The 23607-nt window shown below is 41.0% G+C and overlaps 1 protein-coding gene across 9 annotated transcripts in view; it reads left to right on the forward strand.

The window, feature by feature from the left end:
* Positions 1–23607, forward strand: part of asap1a (ArfGAP with SH3 domain, ankyrin repeat and PH domain 1a) — a 210569-nt gene that overhangs the window by 132264 nt on the left and 54698 nt on the right. For all 9 annotated transcript variants that reach the window (XM_029703926.1, XM_029703921.1, XM_029703920.1 and 6 more), the window contains 2 exons: positions 13438–13486; positions 14135–14301. In XM_029703926.1, the coding sequence (XP_029559786.1) occupies positions 13438–13486; positions 14135–14301 (216 nt within the window). The remainder of the gene's footprint in view (positions 1–13437; positions 13487–14134; positions 14302–23607) is intronic.

The following is a 23607-nucleotide window of genomic DNA, read 5'->3' on the forward strand; positions in this document are numbered from 1 at the left end:
GGTTATTCTTATCTTAACTTGGGAGGTGAATTGATGTTGTGCAAGGTTGTAATGTCTTGAGATTTTTTTTTTGTTATTCCCTGTTTTACAGCTTTGATGCTCTGGAGCCTAGTGTTGATGTCGCCAAGGAGCATTCGGACGCAGTCAGGACCAGGTTTCAGCTGCTGTGCAATGCTGACATCCTTTCTCCCATAGATGATCTGCCTGTACAAGAACCACCTGGACTGGACACAGCTAGACAAACTTATCTTTTGAGAAGATCAGAGAGTTTTGTGATGAAGAGGCTGTGGACATCACAACCCCTGCACCAAAGTCAAGGGCAGGACAGAAACAGGCTCTCCGAATATAGATTCACTTGTTCATGCATGGTTCGGACAGACCAGTCATTAGCACTATCTGCAATGCCTCTATTCAAATGACTCTCTCCTAACACACATTACATGCGTTGCGGCTACTATTTATTTATTTTATCCTGCTGCTCAGCCATTTTACCCCTGATTGGATGCATATAACTACCTCGTCTATCACTGATATCGTTATTGATATTGTTCTTGTACATACTGTATATTATTTTATTTATATTGACACTATCTATTTCTGATATTGCTACAATGCAAGTAACGATTTGGCTGTACCATTTACACCTTCTATAGAGACCCATCCACTTAGCAAGATGTGGCCAGTGGTGTAAAGTACTTAAGTAAAAATACTTTAAAGTACTAAAGTAATTTTTGGTGGTATCTGTACTTTACTTTACTATTTATTTTTTTGTCAACTTTTACTTTAGTACATTCCGAAATAAAATAATGTACTTTTTACTCCATACCTTTTCCCTGACGCCCAAAAGTACTTGTTACATTTTGACAGAAAAACTGTTCAATTCCCACACTTATCAAGAGAACATCCCTGGTCATCCCTACTGCATCTGATCTGGCAGACTTACTCAACACATGGTTTGTTTGTAAATTATGTCTGAGTATTGCAGTGTGCCCCTGGCTATCTTTCAATTTAAAAAAACTGTTAAAAAATGGTGCTGTCAGGTTTAATATAAGGAATTTGAAATGATTTATAATTTTACTTTTGTTACTTAAGTACATTTTAGCAATTCCATTTACTTTTGATGCTTAAGTATTTTTAAATCCAAATACTTTTTGACTTTTACTCAAGTAGTATTTTACTGGGTGACTTTTACTTGAGTCATTTTCTATTAAGGCATCTTTACTTTTACTCAAGTATGAGAATTGAGTACTTTTTCCACCGCTGGATGTGGTCACATGACCCATCAATTTAGACAAGTGTGTCTGGGTAAACGTCATCTAATATTGATAAAATATTTTTATCTGGACACATTCTGTTTACCTGTAATTGTTCCTTATTGTAGACTTCTACCACTTTTAGTCTTAATCTTTACTACACTGCTCTCTGTTTAGCACATGACAGCACATGTGAATCCTTAAAGAGATGGGTGGGGCTGGCTTAAGAGGGTGTGAACAATGCTGAATGTGTGTAGACAAAGGAGAGCTCTCCAGTAGGTACCAAAACATTCAAAGGCCATTTTCTCAAAAGTGAGTTTCCAAGAATATCAACTTTGAAAGCAGAATTACTTTCCCATTGTTCCTCAATTATGCAGTGTATGATATACCATTTTGTAGCTCTGAGTCTGTACTTTTATCCAATGTAAAAAAACACAATTTCAAATTTTTCTACATAAGACCGATTTGAGCCGGTCGGTCACAAATGTGGTTCATTAGGTGATGTCACCTACTGTATGTGATGTAAGGGATTACCCCCCTGATTTGGACAAAATAACATGGCAACATATTGGCATAGCACGAATCATACACACGATTGCAAAAACCACCCAAAGCGGCCCATCTCCGGGCCAATCATATGGCAATTTTCCGATGGCAATTGCCAATTGTAACACCCCAAATTTCCTTTAGATGGCGAGCGTGCTCCACCTTGGTTTTTCATACAGCAAATGATACCCAATTCTTACCCAAGTCTCAGATTTTGATAAAATGATATTTTTTTTGAAAACTTAGCATCTTGTAAAAAAGTGGTTTCTGGACCGTTTTTCGAATTTTTTTCGATTGTTATGTCAATTACACATGTATAAGAGCTGTATGAACATGCTTCTGACGTTTTTTATTGATGTCGTTTTTTGGGTTGCTTTTGCTTGTGCGCAAGGCATATGATTTGTGCATTTTGAATATGATTTCATAGGAAAAAAGTGACATTTTTTTTTCTTTTTTTTTGCAAAATGACATATCCAATGCTTTTTTTAGTCACTTGTGGAAGTATTGCAAGTGCCAAATTACAGCAAATATCCAAAAGATAGCTAGAGCTCTCCGCAGTGAATTTTCATATTGCAAATGTAACACAATTCAAGTCCCAAGTGTCAAATTTTGAAAAAATGACATTTTTTGAAAACTTTTCAACCCTAAAAAAGTGGTTTCTGGACCGTTTTTCGAATTTTTTTTGATTTTTATGTCAATTACACATGTATAAGAGCTGTATGGACATACTTTTGACATATTTTATTGACATAATTTTTTGGGTTGTTTTTGCTTGTGCATAAGGCATATGTTTTGTGCATTTGGAATATGATTTCATAGGAAGTCAAAAGTGACATATTTGCTTGTGCATAAGGCATATGATTTGTGCATTTGGAATATGATTTCATAGGAAGTCAAAAGTGACAAATTTATATTTTTTGCCAAATGCCATTAGAAATGTGCAAATGAAATGTCCAATTCTTTTTTTGTCAATTATACATGTATGAAAGTATTGAATGTGCCAAATCAGTATGTTTGTCCGTTTGCCATGTACGATCATAGGAAGTCGGTTTCCAAACCCAAAAGTCAGTGAACCATGGTCCAAATGGCATTTATACTGCCCAAATGATATATATCCCTATGTTGAGCCATCAATCAACGCAGATGGTCTACTTGTCATGTATGATGAGGGAGAAGTGGGACTCTGTTGCTTTTAACATTTTTAACGAATTTGACATGCTCAGAATGCATAATTGACTGGCCCGATGATCTCGGGATGGCCGTGCAGTGACTGTGGTTCCTCTCCATCGCTCGTTGTGTTGATTTCATCATGTCAACTTTGGTGATATTTTTTGCTGTTGAATCATCTTGCAAATGCGCGTTACATTTGCAATATTGCGCGTTACGTTTGCAATATGATTCAATGGGCATTTAGCATCACAAATTTAGGCATGCTCAAAAATACTGCAGAAATGCATTATTGACTGGCTCGATGAACTCGGGATGGCCGGGCAGTGACTGTGGTTCCTCTCCATTGCTCGTCACCCAGCAGTCAGCGTCCATCAGTCAATTAGATGTCATTTTGACACCAAACTGATAGCATCTGACACCAAATCCACTTTTTCCAACTCGTATAGAAGCCAACTATCACATATGTCAGAGAAGGCCCATAATTCACAGTGCTTTCAATTTTAACCATAAAAAAACCTAAAACACATAGTTACGTTATAGCTGCGGGTCCAGCTCTGACATTATGTGTAGGCCTATGTGAGGCGACCCCGAATCCGAAGTTTCGGCTCGATAGGTCATTCGGTGCCCGAGCAATGGTTTAATTGGTGCTGAAAATCCACTTTTTCAGGGCGTTACTACGGGGTCCCTGAATGAGCTATCGGACAGAGACATTGGGGTCCGTCTCTATGGGCCAAGGCGGTTTCAATGCACCTAGTCTTGCGACTCTGGGACATTTCTACATGTCGCCATGTCCGTGATATTCAAAATGAATTGAAAATATTGCAAATGTACGAGGCGGTTTCTCGGTCAGAGAACCTTCTAGAGCCCCATAAATCACCGTGCACTATCGACTTGAGCTCTAGAACAGGTTTCTAAAATTTCGGAGCTCTAGGTCTGACGGTTCTTGAATCGTTTGAACGAAAGTAACTATTGAAGGCGGTATAAGCCTCTAAGCCCCACACTATGTACCTATGGCCAAATTGTGTGTGTGTGTTTTTGTTTTTTTTGCAAAAAGAATAGACACACGTTGTCTTTGGGGTAGGCATATACAGAATCCTGAATATGAAGTCTCTACCTTAAGAATTGACTGAGTAACAGATGGTTGAGTTGCGTGATTTTCACTATCTGCAGGTGGCAATATGACAATAGCTCTTGGGTGTTTTTAACCACTTCCGGTTGTCACAGGAAGCTCTTGCTTCACACACGTTGTCTTTGGGGTAGACATAAACAGAATCCTGAATAAGAAGTCTCTACCTTCAGAATTGACTGAGAAACAGATGGTTGAGTTGCGTGATTTTCACTATGCGCACGTAATATGACAATAGCTCTTGGGTGTTTTTAACCACTTCCGGTTGTCACAGGAAGCTCTTGCTTCACACACGTTGTCTTTGGGGTAGACATAAACAGAATCCTAAATAAGAAGTCTCTACCTTAAGAATTGACTGAGAAACAGATGGTTGAGTTGCGTGAATTTCACTATGCGCACGTAATATGACAATAGCTCTTGGGTGATTTTAACCACTTCCGGTTGTCACAGGAAGCTCTTGCTTCACACACGTTGTCTTTGGGGTAGACATAAACAGAATCCTGAATAAGAAGTCTCTACCTTAAGAATTGACTGAATAACAGATGGTTGAGTTGCGTGATTTTCACTATCTGCAGGTGGCAATATGACAATAGCTCTAGGCTATTTTAAACCACTTCCGGTTGTCACAGGAAGCTCTTGCTTCACACACGTTGTCTTTGGGGTAGACATAAACGGAATCCTGAATAAGAAGTCTCTACCTTAAGAATTGACTGAGAAACAGATGGTTGAGTTGCGTGATTTTCACTATGCGCACGTAATATGACAATAGCTCTTGGGTGATTTTAACCACTTCCCGTTGTCACAGGAAGCTCTTGCTTCACACACGTTGTCTTTGGGGTAGACATAAACGGAATCCTGAATAAGAAGTCTCTACCTTAAGAATTGACTGAATAACAGATGGTTGAGTTGCGTGATTTTCACTATCTGCAGGTGGCCAAATGACAATAGCTCTTGGGTGTTTTTAACCACTTCCGGTTGTCACAGGAAGCTCTTGCTTCACACACGTTGTCTTTGGGGTAGACATAAACAGAATCCTGAATAAGAAGTCTCTACCTTAAGAATTGACCGAGTAACAGATGGTTGAGTTGCGTGATTTTCACTATCTGCAGGTGGCAATATGACAATAGCTCTTGGGTGTTTTTAACCACTTCCGGTTGTCACAGGAAGCTCTTGCTTCACACACGTTGTCTTTGGGGTAGACAGAAACAGAATCCTGAATAAGAAGTCTCTACCTTAAGAATTGACTGAGAAACAGATGGTTGAGTTGCGTGATTTTCACTATGCGCACTTAATATGACAATAGCTCTTGGGTGATTTTACCCACTTCCGGTTGTCACAGGAAGTTCTTGCTTCACACACGTTGTCTTTGGGGTAGACATAAACAGAATCCTGAATAAGAAGTCTCTACCTTAAGAATTGACTGAGTAACAGATGGTTGAGTTGCGTGATTTTCACTATATGCAGGTTGACCATAGGACAATAGCTCTAGGCTGTTTTAACCACTTCCCTTTGTCACAGGAAGTTCTTACTCAACACACGTTGTCTTTGGGGTAGACATAAACAGAATCCTGAATAAGAAGTCTCTACCTTAAGAATTGACTGAGAAACAGATGGTTGAGTTGCGTGATTTTCACTATGCGCACGTAATATGACAATAGCTCTTGGGTGATTTCAAACACTTCCGGTTGTCACAGGAAGCTCTTGCTTCACACACGTTGTCTTTGGGGTATACATAAACAGAATCCTGAATAAGAAGTCTCTACCTTAAGAATTGACTGAGTAACAGATGGTTGAGTTGCGTGATTTTCACTATGCGCACGTAATATGACAATAGCTCGTGGGTGATTTTAACCACTTCCGGTTGTCACAGGAAGCTCTTGCTTCACACACGTTGTCTTTGGGGTAGACATAAACAGAATCCTGAATAAGAAGTCTCTACCTTAAGAATTGACTGAGTAACAGATGGTTGAGTTGTGTGATTTTCACTATATGCAGGTTGTCCATATGACAATAGCTCTAGGCTGTTTTAACCACTTCCCTTTGTCACAGGAAGTTCTTACTCAACACACGTTGTCTTTGGGGTAGACATAAACAGAATCCTGAATAAGAAGTCTCTACCTTAAGAATTGACTGAGAAACAGATGATTGAGTTGCGTGATTTTCACTATCTGCAGGTGGCAATATGACAATAGCTCTTGGGTGTTTTTAACCACTTCCGGTTGTCACAGGAAGCTGTTGCTTCACACACGTTGTCTTTGGGGTAGACATAAACAGAATCCTGAATAAGAAGTCTCTACCTTAAGAATTGACTGAGTAAGAGATGGTTGAGTTGCGTGATTTTCACTATGCGCACTTAATATGACAATAGCTCTAGGCTGTTTTAACCACTTCCCGTTGTCACAGGAAGTTCTTACTCAACACATGTTGTCTTTGGGGTAGACATAAACAGAATCCTGAATAAGAAGTCTCTACCTTAAGAATTGACTGAGAAACAGATGGTTGAGTTGCGTGATTTTCACTATGCGCACTTAATATGACAATGGCTCTTGGGTGATTTTAACCACTTCCGGTTGTCACAGGAAGCTCTTGCTTCACACACGTTGTCTTTGGGGTAGACATAAACAGAATCCTGAATAAGAAGTCTCTACCTTAAGAATTGACTGAGTAACAGATGTTTGAGTTGCGTGATTTTCACTATCTGCAGGTGGCAATATGACAATAGCTCTAGGCTGTTTTTAACCACTTCCGGTTGTCACAGGAAGCTCTTGCTTCACACACGTTGTCTTTGGGGTAGACATAAACAGAATCCTGAATAAGAAGTCTCTACCTTAAGAATTGACTGAGAAACAGATGGTTGAGTTGCGTGATTTTCACTATGCGCACGTAATATGACAATAGCTCTTGGGTGATTTTAACCACTTCCGGTTGTCACAGGAAGCTCTTGCTTCACACACGTTGTCTTTGGGGTAGACGTAAACGGAATCCTGAATAAGAAGTCTCTACCTTAAGAATTGACTGAGAAACAGATGGTTGAGTTGCGTGATTTTCACTATGCGCACGTAATATGACAATAGCTCTTGGGTGATTTTAACCACTTCCCGTTGTCACAGGAAGCTCTTGCTTCACACACGTTGTCTTTGGGGTAGACATAAACGGAATCCTGAATAAGAAGTCTCTACCTTAAGAATTGACTGAATAACAGATGGTTGAGTTGCGTGATTTTCACTATCTGCAGGTGGCCAAATGACAATAGCTCTTGGGTGTTTTTAACCACTTCCGGTTGTCACAGGAAGCTGTTGCTTCACACACGTTGTCTTTGGGGTAGACATAAACAGAATCCTGAATAAGAAGTCTCTACCTTAAGAATTGACTGAGTAACAGATGGTTGAGTTGCGTGATTTTCACTATGCGCACGTAATATGACAATAGCTCTTGGGTGATTTTAACCACTTCCGGTTGTCACAGGAAGCTCTTGCTTCACACACGTTGTCTTTGGGGTAGACATAAACAGAATCCTGAATAAGAAGTCTCTACCTTAAGAATTGACTGAGAAACAGATGGTTGAGTTGCGTGATTTTCACTATGCGCACGTAATATGACAATAGCTCTTGGGTGATTTTAACCACTTCCGGTTGTCACAGGAAGCTCTTGCTTCACACACGTTGTCTTTGGGGTACATATAAACAGAATCCTGAATAAGAAGTCTCTACCTTAAGAATTGACTGAGTAACAGATGGTTGAGTTGCGTGATTTTCACTATGTGCAGGTTATATGACGATAGCTCTTGGGTGTTTTTAACCACTTCCAGTTGTCACAGGAACCTTAGAATCGACACAGGTAGACCTCACAGTAGCCTGATGGATTGTTGTAGAAGACAGGTTCATAAGGCATTCATAACCCACATAGGCTTCAGGTTGAATTTTGGAGAATAGTCTATGTGTTCCTATGGGGAGAGAAGTCATTGCACACAGTTTGATCTAAACACCTTCTTTTCACTGTGAAGGGTTAATGCCACAGGGTCAAGGTTGGCTTGCACAGATCGGGAGGACCTCAGGAATGCTCCTGGTTCCTCTCCATCGCTCGTTGTGTTGATTTCATCATGTCACCTTTGCTGATATTTTTTGCTGTTGAATCATATTGCAAATACACGGATGCGCATTTGCAATATGATTCAATTGGCATTTAGCATCACAACTTTGGCATGCTCAAAACCACTGCAGAAATGCATAATTGACTGTCCCGATGAACTGGGGATGGCCGTGCAGTGACTGTGGTTCCTCTCCATCGCTCGTTGTGTTGATTTCATCATGTCAACTTTGGTGATATTTTTTGCTGTTGAATCATGTTGCAAATGCGCGTTACATTTGCAATATTGCGTGTTACGTTTGCAATATGATTCAATGGGCATTTAGCATCACAAATGTGGCATGCTCAAAACCACTACAGAAATGCATAATTGACTGTCCCGATGAACTGGGGATGGCCGTGCAGTGACTGTGGTTCTTCTCCATCGCTCGTTGTGTTGATTTCATCATGTCAACTTTGGTGATATTTTTTGCTGTTGAATCATATTACAAATACACGGATGCGCATTTGCAATATGATTCATTGGGCATTTAGCATCACAACTTTGGCATGCTCAAAACCACTGCAGAAATACATAATTGACTGTCCCGATGAACTGGGGATGGCCGTGCAGTGACTGTGGTTCCTCTCCATGGCTTGATGGTGAGTTTTTTTTGTGATTTTTTGAAAAATGTCCAAAATGACTAGGTGCGCCCCATACTGGATGGGCACTGATGGAAGGTGCTCCCTACCCAACCGTAGACCCCTTGCACCACCCTAAAGGCATTTAAAACCCTTCTAAAAAATTACTCCTGGTAACCCATTTCGGGTCACCATGTGCACTGATGCGCATTTGCAATATGATTCAATGGGCCTCAACATCACGAATTTGGCATGCTCAAAAACACTGCAGAAATGCAAAATTAACTGTCCCGATGAACTGGTGATGGCCGGGCAGTGACTGTGGTTCCTCTCCATGGCTTGATGGTGACATTAGACAAGTGGGATTGTCGTTTTTTAGCGATTTTTTTTGAAAAATGTCCAAAATGACTTGGTGCGCCCCATACTGGATGGGCACTGATGGAAGGTTCTCCCTACCCAACCGTGGACCCCTTGCACCACCCTAAAGGCATTTAAAAGCCTTCTAAAAAATTACTCCTGGTAACCCATTTCGGGTCACCATGTGCACGGATGCGCATTTGCAATATGATTCAATGGGCCTCAACATCACGAATTTGGCATGCTCAAAAACACTAAAGATATGCAAAATTGACTGTCCCGATGAACTGGGAATGGCCGGGCAGTGACTGTGGTTCCTCTCTATCGCTCATTGTGTTGATTTCATCATGTCAACATTGGTGATATTTTTTGCTGTTGAGTCATATTGCAAACGCACGTTACGTTTGCAATATAGCGCGTTACGTTTGCAATATGATTTAATGGGCATTTAGCATCACAAATTTAGGCATGCTCAAAAATACTGCAGAAATGCATAATTGACTGGCCTGATGAACTCGGGATGGCCGGGCAGTGACTGTGGTTCCTCTCTGTCGCTCATTGTGTTGATTTCATCATGTCAACTTTGGTGACATTTTTTGCTGTTGAATCATATTACAAATACACGGATGCGCATTTGCAATATGATTCAATGGGCATTTAGCATCACAACTTTGGCATGCTCAAAACCACTGCAGAAATGCATAATTGACTGGCCCGATGAACTGGGGATGGCCGTGCAGTGACTGTGGTTCCTCTCCATCGCTCGTTGTGTTGATTTCATCATGTCAACTTTGGTGATATTTTTTGCTGTTGAATCATCTTGCAAATGCGCGTTACATTTGCAATATTGCGCGTTACGTTTGCAATATGATTCAATGGGCATTTAGCATCACAAATTTAGGCATGCTCAAAAATACTGCAGAAATGCATTATTGACTGGCTCGATGAACTCGGGATGGCCGGGCAGTGACTGTGGTTCCTCTCCATTGCTCGTCACCCAGCAGTCAGCGTCCATCAGTCAATTAGTTGTCATTCTGACACCAAACTGATAGCATCTGACACCAAATCCACTTTTTCCAACTCGTATAGAAGCCAACTATCACATATGTCAGAGAAGGCCCATAATTCGCAGTGCTTTCAATTTTAACCATAAAAAAACATAAAACACATAGTTACGTTATAGCTGCGGGTCCAGCTCTGACATTATGTGTAGGCCTATGTGAGGCGACCCCGAATCCCAAGTTTCGGCTCGATAGGTCATTCGGTGCTCGAGCAATGGCCTTAATTGGTGCTGAAAATCCACTTTTTCAGGGCGTTACTACGGGGTCCCTGAATGAGCTATCGGACAGAGACATTGGGGTCCGTCTCTATGGGCCGAGGCGGTTTCAATGCACCTAGTCTTGCGACTCTGGGACATTTCTACATGACGCCATGTACGTGATATTCAAAATGAATTGAAAATATTGCAAATGTACGAGGCGGTTTCTCGGTCAGAGAACCTTCTAGAGCCCCATAAATCACTGTGCACTATCGACTTGAGCTCTAGAACAGGTTTCTAAAATTTCAGAGCTCTAGGTCTGACGGTTCTTGAATCGTTTGAACGAAAGTAACTATTGAAGGCGGTATAAGACTCTAAGCCCCACACTATGTCCCTATGGCCAAATTGTGTGTGTGTGTTTTTGTTTTTTTTGCAAAAAGAATAGACACACGTTGTCTTTGGGGTAGGCATATACAGAATCCTCAATATGAAGTCTCTACCTAAAGAATTGGCTGGATGACATAGGGTTGAGTTGCTTGATTTTCACTGTGTGCAGGTTATATGACAATAGCTCTTGGCTGTTTTTAACCACTTCCGGTTGTCACAGGAAGCTCTTACTCAACACACGTTGTCTTTGGGTTAGACATAAACAGAATCCTGAATATGAAGTCTCTACCTTAAGAATTGACTGAATAACAGATGGTTGAGTTGCGTGATTTTCACTATATGCAGGTTGACCATATGACAATAGCTCTTGGCTGTTTTTAACAACTTCCGGTTGTCACATGAAGCTCTTACTTCACACACGTTGTCTTTGGGGTAGACATAAACAGAATCCTGAATATGAAGTCTCTACCTTAAGAATTGACTGAATGACAGATGGTTGAGTTGCGTGATTTTCACTATATGCAGGTTGACCATATGACAATAGCTCTTGGCTGTTTTTAACAACTTCCGGTTGCTCCAGGAACCTTAGAATCGACACAGGTAGACCTCACAGTAGCCTGATGGATTGTTATAGAAGACAGGTTCATAAGGCATTCATAACCCACATAGACTTCAGGTTGAATTTAGGAGAATTGTCAATGTATTCCTATGGGGAGAGAAGTCATTGCACACAGTTTGATCTAAACACCTTCTTTTCACTGTGAAGGGTTAATGCCACAGGGTCAAGGTTAGGCTTGCACAGATCGGGAGGACCTCAGGAACGCTCCTGAGGTTGAATTGTGCTTCTAACCCTAATGGTTCTCTCACTGTCACCCATAAGCACTTGACATATTGGTGCAGGCCTCATTTTGGGCCTAGTTTTCTCACGGTCGCTGCGCTCATACCGAGCAAGCTACGGTCAAGCGGGGCGTCTCATTGAACTCGTCTCAGCCTAGAGATAATGGTAATGCCATTGCAGGCTCTTTGTGTCTTTAAGCACCGCACTGTGTCACTCCGTCCTTGCTGTGTGTGTGTTTGAGAGAGCTTTTCTTTGACATCTGATGGGATAAATGACTGATTTACAGTTCATGAGGGTTGCCTAGTCACACATATGAAGTTGTGGAAAGATCTGACCTTTTTAACCCTTCAAAACAGCCCCTATGACACCATTATAAGGCATTTCTGGTTGACACAGGAATCTGAACGTTAGGCTCTTATAGAATATTGAGTTTTAAGTGTTTCTGTTAAGAACTGACTTATTTACAGAGGGTTGAACAAGTGTGTGTTGTTTCAGAAAATCACAGAAAATCACAGAAATCTCGCAGAGCTCCGAAACCTGCCTTAACGGACTCATCTGAACACGCTGCAACTGGATATGTAACTTTTTTGAAAAAAAACCTCTTGTTGTTGAATATCACCAATGTGTCATTGTACAATTTCTCTGAAATGAACATTGGTAAATGCATGGTTCCTTTTCTCCTGACACCGTAGGCTCATGTAGTTTGATGTGAAGCGGTCAAATCAGCACTCTATTTTCCTCTTTGACTTTCAATCCCAGAAAAATAGCCTTAACTCGAAAAGCGTCGAGGCCTCGACTCCATCCTGTTCGGGGCCAACTGCCCATTATGCCAAACCCACGCAGACCGAGTTTCGTCTTCGAATTATCTTCCGTTTAGGAGAAAAAGCCGTGTCGCGATTGGTGATATATGTTACATTTGCAATATGATTCCATACGCCCTCTCGTGGAATAATCCGGGACTGCAAGGAAATGACCAAAATTTGAAAATTTAATTAAACGGAAACCGAAGGTCCGAGAGACTCCGTTCGATGACTTCCTGGAAGATCCGGCCCCCGCGAGCGGCCCGACGCCGTCCGCGGATTTATCGGACGTGGTCGGACGTCTAGTAAGGGAGGGTACATTTGCAACATGGACTTTCTCACTAACCATACGGATGGCGCACGCGACGTCCCTTCATGTATGAAAGGGGTAATTTGTCAGAACATGGGGTATGCGTCAGAACATGACGGCAGTTGGGATCATGGCTGCTTAGCATGTCGTTTGTACCTTGAAATGTATGTTATTAAATGTGTTAACACATTGAGAAGAACCTACGGATTCAGCCTTGTATATTTAGCTATGACCAAGCGTCATTACAACCGAGGATATATTTTTGAAAGTTATGATCATTGTAGCCAGACTTCTTTTGATCTATCCCATTAGTCTTTGAGAGGTACAAGACAAATCAGTGCAGATGTCCTGGTATCTGACGGAAGACAAGGATATATCCTACTGTCTGAATAAAGACAAATACTTAAAGAAAGTGACACTGTGAAGGACTAACGCAGGGATGGAGCCCCTGTCTGCGGCAATGTCAGTAGCGCTACCTCTATACCAAAACACGGCACCTCAACTCAATGTTCAAGTATTTGGAAGTATTTTATGTGTTTCACCGAGCCAGTGAGGGAGAAGCCCTTTGTCTTTGTGTGTGTACAAATAGGGCTCCCACAGTTAGTGTTTTTACTTCTAGTCATTCAAATCTAGTAATACTAGCTATGCACTAAGGTACTGTATGTCCGTCATTTCTCTTTTACAGATAATCGCACATATCATTTCCAGGCTGAAGATGAACAGGAGTTTGTGATGTAAGATAACCTACCTTATGGTGTGTTTGTTTGTCTGTGCGCATGTGTACACCTGAATGTCAGTGCTCAGTATGAAGGACACTCTGAACATGGTGTTTAGTGCATTTGGGGACTGTAAAATATGGTGGGGGATCTGTTTTGCTTCCCACTGGTCCTGGGGCCCTTGTTAAGGTCAACGGCATCATGAACTTTACCCAGTACCAGGACATTTTTGCTAAAACCTGGTTTCCTCTGCCAAGAGGCTGAAACTTGGCCGCAAGTGGATCTTCAGGAAGACAATAACCCCAAGCACACATCAAAATTATTAATTGACCACAAAAGGAAATAAGGAATGGTCTAAGAAACCTCCCAATGTATTATCCAATCTCATAAAACATTTTAGAAAAAATCTCAGTGCCATTATCCTCGCAAGGTGAAGTATTGAAATGTATTGAAAAATGTGGTGTCAATCATTTTGACGCCTATCTTTGAGAATTTTTTTTATTACTTGTTAAACAAAATTTCTTTCTCTGAGCAATTGTATTAGCATAGAATAATGTCCTCATTTTTTTAGCATACAATATTGCTCAGTATTTGAATGATTTATTTTATGAAGTCCTTTTTGCTCAAGGGAGTCACTGTATACAGTATATATATGTGTGTGTGCAGCTGGATATCGGTGCTGACCAACAGTAAAGAGGAGGCACTGAACAAGGCGTTCCGCGGGGAGGAGAGTACAGGGGGAGAGGACACTTTGGAGGACCTGACCAAAGCCATCATAGAAGACGTGCTACGGATACCTGGCAACGAAATCTGCTGTGACTGTGGTGCAGCTGGTGAGTGAGAGAGTGTGTGTGTGTGTCTGCACCCTCATGTGGTTTGTGATCTTTCATCATCCCAAACATACAGTAATAACAGTAATAATATTTATTTTATATATCACTTTTCATTACAAAGACAATCTCAAATACACTTTTAAAATGAACAAAACAAATGTAGATCTGGCAGGTCGATGATCTTCCACTCCACAGCTTCAGATGAAAAGGTGTTGTTCTGCCAGGCTGAGCACTAGTTTAAGTGGAAGGAGCTTCAATGGCACAGAGTCAGTCAGTTACTTAGACTGGTCCGGAACTCTTCATCAGGCACCTCGTACGTTGTCACTGCCTCCTCTGTAGGTAGGCTGGATGGTCCACTACTGAAGTGTAGCACCCATCTGGGTGACGCTTCGGCAGTTACAAGCGCCAGAAAGACCACCAAACCTCGGCAGTAGTTAGGAATGTGGTGGAAATTATAACCAAAAGGAAGAGAGAGACTGTGGATTCTTCAAACAACAACTTTATTATAAGATTTGCAAAAATGGAGTGGTTAACAATCCACCAAACAGTGCAGAGTTAAAAGCCCAATGAACAGAGTTGGCTCTCAGCTTTTATAGAAAGTACAACTTGTCTTTGTGGCAGTTTAGCAGATGGGTGGAAACAACGGCGGTTTGTCTATGCAGATTAACTTCTCTAGGACCGGCGGGATGAATTCGTCCCACCTACGTAAGAGCCAGTTGAATCCTGTGGCGCGATTTTCAAATACCTTTGAAATGCTATTACTTCAATTTCTCAAACATATGACTATTTTACAGCTATTTAAAGACAAGACTCTCGTTAATCTAACCACACTGTCCGATTTCAAAAAGGCTTTACAACGAAAGCAAAACATTAGATTATGTCAGCAGAGTACCCAGCCAGAAATAATCAGACACCCATTTTTCAAGCTAGCATATAATGTCACAAAAACCCAGAAGACAGCTAAATGCAGCACTAACCTTTGATGATCTTCATCAGATGACACACCTAGGACATTATGTTATACAATACATGCATGTTTTGTTCAATCAAGTTCATATTTATATCAAAAAACAGCTTTTTACATTAGCATGTGACGTTCAGAACTAGCATACCCCCCCGCAAACTTCCGGCGAATTTACTAACAATTTACTAAATTACTCACGATAAACGTTCACAAAAAGCATAACAATTATTTTAAGAATTATAGATACATTACTCCTCTATGCACTCTATGTCCGATTTTAAAATAGCTTTTCGGTGAAAGCACATTTTGCAATATTCTAAGTAGATAGCCCGGCATCACGGGCTAGCTATTTAGACACCCACCCAGTTTAGCCTTCACCAAAGTCAGATTTACTATTAGAAAAGTTTGATTACCTTTCCTGTTCTTCGTCAGAATGCGCTCCCAGGACTTCTACTTCAATAACAAATGTAGATTTGGTCCAAAATAATCCATAGTTATGTTCCAACAGCGACGTTTTGTTTGTGCGTTCTAGACACTATCCCAATGGTAAATAACGGTCATGCGCACGGCGCATTTCGTGACAAAAGATTTCTAAATATTTCATTACCGTACTTCGAAGCATGTCAACCACTGTTTAAAATCAATTTTATGCCATTTTTCTCGTAAAAAAGCGATAATATTCCGACCGGGAATCTGCAATTAGGTAAACAGCCGAAAGAAAATACAGCACGGGGTCGAATCGGGCACGCGCCTAATTCCATTGTCCTCTGATCGGCCACTTGGCAAAGGCGATTATGTGTTTCAGCCTGAGGCTGCCTCGACATCGTTCAGGTTTTTCCCGGGCTCTGAGAGCCTATTGGAGCCGTAGGAAGTGTCACGTTACAGCTAAGATCCTGACTCTTCAATAAACAGAAGCAAGAACAACAACACCTTGTCAGACAGGCCACTTCCTGCATGAAATCTTCTCAGGTTTTTGCCTGCCATAGGAGTTCTGTTATACTCACAGACACCATTGAAACAGTTTTAGAAACTTTAGGGTGTTTTCTATCCAAAGCCAATAATTATATGCATATTCTAGTTACTGGGCAGGAGTAGTAACCAGATTAAATCCGGTACGTTTTTTATCCGGCCGTGCAAATACTGCCCCCTATCCCCAACAGGTTAAGATAGCCTGAGGGCTCAACCGTTATAACTGTGTTTTGTCACAGTTCACACTATAATGTGCTCCTTCCTGCAAGTTTCCATATAGCTGACTTCTTGCAGATAGTAAAACCACAGGATGTCTCACATGCTGCGGTCGCCCCCAAATGGACGTTAGCTATACGCCCAATCTTATGACTAACTCTCACAAAGACAGGTTTGTATCAGGTTAGAAAAAAACACTAGCATATAACGAGAGACACATTTCTAAGTAGTAAAAGACGGGATAGCATGAATAATTTCCCCCCACATTACCTCCCTTAGTCTCAACCTAATGGAAAATTACTTACAAGCATTAACATGATTAAACATGAACTTAACATTGGTGCCTGCTTCATCACCAGAAGTCAATCACTTTGGCTGGTGTTCATTTGCGAGATCACCGCTGAGCTCTTTCAGATGTTCCACTACAATAGTCAAGTTACCCTCACCCTGAGGTATGAATGTACAGCAATGGTCACCTATCATTTGGCACCCTCTGCAGGAGATGTGATGCTACTACTACAGCAAACTTCCCTTCCGGTGATGTGGCCTCCGGTGTACAGAGATCTGTGGCTGTTCTTTCAAGTGTTGTACCTTCTTTATTTGTCACTGAAAATTGACAATAGTGTCTGAAATGACAACACTATATCTGCTAGAATCTGCAACTAACACCCTTATGCAAACATTCTGTCTCAAACACATGCCTCGTATGTACTTAGCCTCCGGCTACAAATACATTTGCACATAATCATTCCATCTAACCCATAACACGTTAGTCACTGCTGCTAGTCCACTTATATAGTTATAAACGTACTAAAACATGCTCAAGTCAATTGTTCTTTATCATCCAGAAAGCCATATGTATTGATACGCTTTAACATGAGAATTCTGATAATATGGTAAAACAAAACCCCTACATTCAATGTCCCCATCATGGTTATTCAACCCAAATGTAGAATGACAGTCCTTAGTGCTTCACGTTGAGTCTATCACTCAAATTCAAGACCTTACAACTTAGCACACACGGTTAGAATGTACCTCTACAAACAGGAGACCAAATAGAGTTTGTACTACTCATATAACCAGTATTAACTTTTCTCATTACAGCCCTTGTTCATCCCTGTTTTACAATGTAACGAGTGGCATGTTAATAACAGATCGGTATCTCAATGCATTTTAATCTAAATTACAATAAGCTTCCCATGGTGTAAACCTCCAAAATCAAACCTAAATAAATGTACAGGCACAGTTGACCACCCTCCTTCCCTGCATTCTTCTTCTGGCGTTTCTTCATATTCTGTTTTAGATAGTGTTTCAGTTCTTCCTCCCAATGGCACATGTTCAAAGTGGATACCCTAGATAATGTCTCTCACCTGAGCCGCCACTGTCCTATACAGTCCATTATGTCTTGTCCATTTTCCGACCAGTACACCAGCAGCATGAGAGAAGATGGGACAGAATCTCTCCATGCTCACTCCACGTGGACTCATGACTCATGAGTGAAAAGGCAGTTGATAGCTTCGACTGGATGCTGTGTACAGGTTGCTGGCTCGGTCTCACGGTAGAAGTGGTGAAGGACAAGGTCATAGTGAACGCATTTGTCGCCCTTTCTTCAGCCGGTTACGGGGGGTGAAGCTCACACTGTTCTCATCGATTTATTCCTTATATGCATCAAGATACCATCTGTAGTCACTGTCGCCATAACTTCGAGAGAGGACATACCAAAATAACAGTTTAAGACATTTCTGGTTCTGTAAATCCAGACCAACTATTCACTGTATGACAAATTATTACATTCCCAATTTTCTTAAGGCCAAATTGTCAAATGTCAGAGCATAACAACACACTTGTTGAAACCATTAAAAAAAATGCTTATATTCCCTTATCATACTGGCGACCAGGTCAGGGAGTTAGAGAGCTAACACTTAGGGAGAAATCCTGACCACACAGCAGAGTTACCGGGTCAGGGAGCTAACCCTTAGGAAGAAATCCTGACCATACAGCAGAGTTACTGGGTCAGGGAGTTAGAGAGCTAACACTTAGGGAGAAATCCTGACCATACAGCAGACCCAATTGGGTGAGATTTGTATCACGACAAGAACAAGAACAACAACCAAAACAACAACAGCAATACACTTCTTCATATTATACTTAAATCTCACCAAATGTCTCTAGTGAGGTTGATCAGGCCTCACCAGAAAGTGAAGACAAAGTTCATTCAAAACCATTATGTATTTTCTTTCGCTTTTCTTTCCCTGTACTTCCGAAACATTTAAAACATTTCCATCTTTCTGCTTACCCAGTTTACATGCAAATTAAAAAGACCCCACACAATAAATCAAACACAGTATTAACACCACTTAACAAATATTCATAACCGGTGGGTTGTGTGTGCTGGTGTGTGTAGTAAAACATAGGACAAAAACAAAGAAATGTCCAGTCCTTACTTATTTGGGAGTTCCCTCTACGACCAGATCCGGATACCTTTATACTAAATAAAAGTGCAGAATTTCAGTAACTGCTCTTCCAAGGCAATAGCCTCGGGAAACATTTCAAAGAGAGAGAAAAGGACACCCCATCCTCTCCTGGAAGAGAAAGTGTACATTTCATTAGTATTCGCTATGCTACGTCTTAATCAGCAACACAAACTTTTGAATTACAAACCAAACATGATAATGATAAATCCACTGTCTTCCCTCCAATCATTAATTGTTTTTGTTTTAATCCATCCCAACGTTTATGTATCCTTTATGTAGCCTGTACTACACGGCTACATAGACACGGCGACATTTCTCTCCCCACCGAGTCTAACGATTTACTCCCGTATATGACTAGTCTCTCTCTTCCTCCATTTTACATAATCACCGCACTACAACGCCCTTCATGTTCATGAACAAAAATTTTCAAAGGTAATTTTAGGTTTGGCATACCCAATGCTGGCGCCTGACACAATTGCTTTTTCAAACCTGCCATCAAAGTATACGTACACATTCTATCAACATACTCACATACCCGAGCAATGTTCGATTACCCATACTAACATACTGTATACTATATTCTTAATGAGTATATACTATATACAATTAGTTAATTTTAGTATAGTGTAAACGAACAGTAACCTTTCAGTTGAGCTTCGCCTGTCTACCGGAAGTTGATGCTGTTGCTATGCCACCTCTTGCTAGCTTGTTAGCATAACAAATTACTAGCTTGACATCTTACGACTTCGGGTGTGTTCGTAAATTCAGACTGCTCAGAGCACACACACTGCCCCCTCTGGCCGAGGAGTAGGGTTGATCCAAGTGTTTTGACCTCACAATGGCAGTCAAGCACCCAAGCTAACTAGCTAAATCTTGCTAGCTACTTCTAGACACAAATGAGAGAACGGCTCACTCTGACCATTTTACTCGCCCTAGCAGAGCTGGTTAGGCTTTTTTCATGCTATCCAGAGCGTTGGTGACTAACTGTGCTGATGGCAACAATTTAATTGCCCTTTTTTGCCAACATATTCAACGGGTGTTGAGCGTTCGTAAATTCAACAGTTATTCTGCGCTGTGGCACATTTAGACGAGAGTGCTCTGAAATCGGAGTATATGGCCAGACCTAATTTTACCAATGCTCCCGAAATGTTTACTTGCATAGTATTTTGTTAAGATATGTAGCTAGCTAGCTAGGTAAACAATGAACCATAATCTCAACTCATGATGTTACTACTCTGCATGAATCTGCAGGTCACTAACCAACCAGGTTCAATGTTAGCTAGCTAACATTAAGCTATAACTAGCCAAGCAAATGGCTCTGAGATACGAATACTAAGATCATACACGTAACCAGTGGCGGATTTAGGTATAGGCGACATGAGCAGCCGCCCAGGGCGACATCTTGCCGGGGGCGGCGAGGTTGCGCCTGCACCCAAAAAATCGGAATGGTTACATTTGCGCGATCAGTTTTCTATCACTCATTTGCACGTCACATCAATGATATTATGTCACCGGGTGGGACTGTGGCTCAATTAACCTTGTCGGAGTGGGCGCCCTGATTCTAGTTTGTGAGCTAGGCAGGCTACTGCCTGGAAGGTCTCCCATTCAGAAGTACGAGATGGGGAGGGGGTGGGGGTAGGTTGACCTCAGGCCTCCCCACTGGAAGCTCGAGGTAGGGGGAGCGAGGGAATCTATCAAATAGCGCACCTCTAACTTTGTACAGTACTTGTTGGGGGATGGGTAATGTATTGATGCTCGAGTGCCAAATCAACACAAATGTGTTTCTATTTGTCTTTGTTACTTCTTTTTGATATTTATGAGTCTTATTTTTGTATATAGTTTTAAATGTTGTGATTATTTATTTGTGTTGCAAATGTCTGAATGAAATTTACAGTTAGTGCAGAATGTTTTTTACAATACAAGCTAGAACCGCCACTGAACGTAATGTTAGCTAGCGAGCCAGCCAACTAATATTCGCTAGCTAACAGTAAACTTTCAATTTAAATGAAAATTACTTGTAATATCTGAAAATGTAGCTAGCTAGACTATCTTACACGTAAACATCATGATTGGACTCTTCTCTCTATCACGGATGCCATGATTGCCCTTAGTTTGAAGATGTAATCCAGAGACAGGTGTTTTCTCCATCTCCTTAGCTATCATACTCTAATTCCACTGATTTCAAAACTCGGTCCTCCAGAAAGTGGAGAGCAACAATTATGCAGTTCTACTATGCAATATATATTTTTTAAAGCTGCTTCGACAGGATTACCTACACATACTGACCAGCTCAAATAGACAGAAGCGTGCTACATGGCAGACCAATCCGAACTCATCTCTCGGCATGTCCAGCCCACTCATTATCTTAGCCAATAATGGGTAGCGGGAAGGTTGTTGACTTTTTCTGTGGCTAAACCAACTAAGCTCGTAATTGAACAATTGTATTCATATTTATAGATGGTATACAAGTTTGTTGTTAAGGCACATGAAAGTTCACATGTTCCAGAAGGCATTTCTGCCCAAAATACAAATGCAAAAAGTTTATTCAAATGGTTCTCGTGTGTAGTGACCCGCGACATATGCCCAGTTTTCTGAAACAGGTCACATTTAAACAACTGTATTAGCATGAGAAGCAAAAAACGTATTTTACTTACTGATCTAAAAGTGGATATTTTCCTTCCAAAATGTTTATTCCGCTCTAGAATCAAAACTGTGCTCACTCGGAGTCCTCATCCATTCGTTCTGTGTCACTCTCCCGGTCAATTTCTGCAATAATCTCATCCAAATTCGTATACTTGGACTTCTATTTAGCATTTCCACTCTTAGTAGCCATGTTTAACTTTTTCAGTTTTAAAAAAGTTTGTAGAAGAGAACGAACCGCTGTGTAACGTAAAGTACCGTGCGTTCTGTTTGCTTTCATTCCTAGAATGAACACTGTTGCGCACAGCTCTAGCATGATGGCTGTTTGTCGTACAAATGGCATTTACATAATGCTGGAAAGTCCAGCTCATTTGCTATCTAGCTAGCTATGATTCAAAACGATAGGTGGTCATTGGACCAAGACACTGTTAATCAAGTGAACACCACTCGTCTCATTGGTGCATAATGATGGCTGACCTTCATGGGCTAATTGACGTGTTGTGTAGCCAATACGTAATGTAAAATGACGAAACACGTTTGGTTGAGTGTCTGAGGATTGCACAGAAACTGAACTTGACTGGGTTAAGCAACGTTTTGCCAATTAGATTTCATAAATTGTTTTGTTGAAAGAGTTGGAATCCATGCAAAACTCTGTATACAACATGGATCGTGTTACAATATAAACATTTATTTTATCAAACAAAACTATGCTGCATTTTATCTCTGGGACCCTAAGGATGACAAAATAGAGCAAGATTACTGAATGTAAGTAAAGTATTTACCGACAAAAGTGAATGTATCAAACTAGTTGCCTTGATAAGTGTTTTGTTGTGCACTATCTTCAAACTTCTAGCATGGTATTTCTTCACTGTAAATTGGACATTGCAGATTAACAGTCATTTTAGCTTTCTGACAATATAAAAAATGTCTATGTCCCGGAAAGTTGTCTGTTATTTACAACGCCATTCTAGTCACATATTGAGCAGCAATTGTCCCAATTTCAAGATATTGATCATGTAGAGGTTATTAATATGAAGGGAAGGGGATACCTAGTCAGTTGCACAACTGAATGCATTTAACCGAAATGTGTCTTCTGCATTTAAGCCCTCTGAATCAGAGGTGCAGGGGGGCTGCCTTAATCAACGTCATCGGCACCCAGGGAGCAGTTGTTGTTGGGGGTTAACTGCCTTGCTCAAGGGCACCTTGCTGGCTAGGGGATTCGAACCAGCGACCTTTCGGTTACTGGCCCAATGCTCTTAACCGCTAAACTACCTTTCTATCCCTTAATAATCCAAATCTGTTGGTAATCTGAAGTCTGAGACACTTTGGACCTCCTGTTATCCACTTCCTGTGTTAGAGGATTCTCCCACCTCACTAGTATCAGGGCAGATCCTATGCTCTGGCTGCTTGTGTATTCTGTAAATGCAGAAGAAATGATGCAGTTCTACACTATTCCCCTCTCCCTTTCTCCCCCTCTTTCACTCCTTGTGTATCTGCCCCATTCCTTCTCCCTGCACCCCCTCTCCTTCCTTCTCTCTCCCCCTCTTTCACTCCATGTGTATCTGCCCCATTCCTTCTCTCTGCTCCCCCTCTCCTTCCTTCTCTCTGCTCCCCCTCTCCTTCCTTGTCTCTGCTCCCCCTCTTTCCTTCTCTCTCCCTCTCTAACCCCGTTTTTTGCTCTTTTTCTTCTCCCTTTCTCTTTGTTCTCATTAAACAACCACCCAATATTTGCATGGCTTTTCAAATGCATTTATTTAAAGGGTGCAATCTGCTTCCAGCGTCTTTCGTATTGCAATGTTTTTAGAGTACTGATAAAACAATAGACCTAATGAATAACAATTTGGTTTGTTATTTATATCTAGTGTAATTGTGTCTTAAATCCCTACGTAAACCTTGATTGTTTTTGTGTTGTCAATTTACTAAAGAGGTACGTTTACATGCACACAATACAATTATTGTGAATACTGAGATTAATATAATAGTTTGATAAAATGTTTTACATGCTTTGCAAGAAGAACGATTTCCCATAGCCTGAAATCAGGC

Source organism: Salmo trutta, chromosome 21 (genome assembly GCF_901001165.1).
Source record: "Salmo trutta chromosome 21, fSalTru1.1, whole genome shotgun sequence".
In the NCBI taxonomy this organism is placed as follows: Eukaryota; Metazoa; Chordata; class Actinopteri; order Salmoniformes; family Salmonidae; genus Salmo; species Salmo trutta.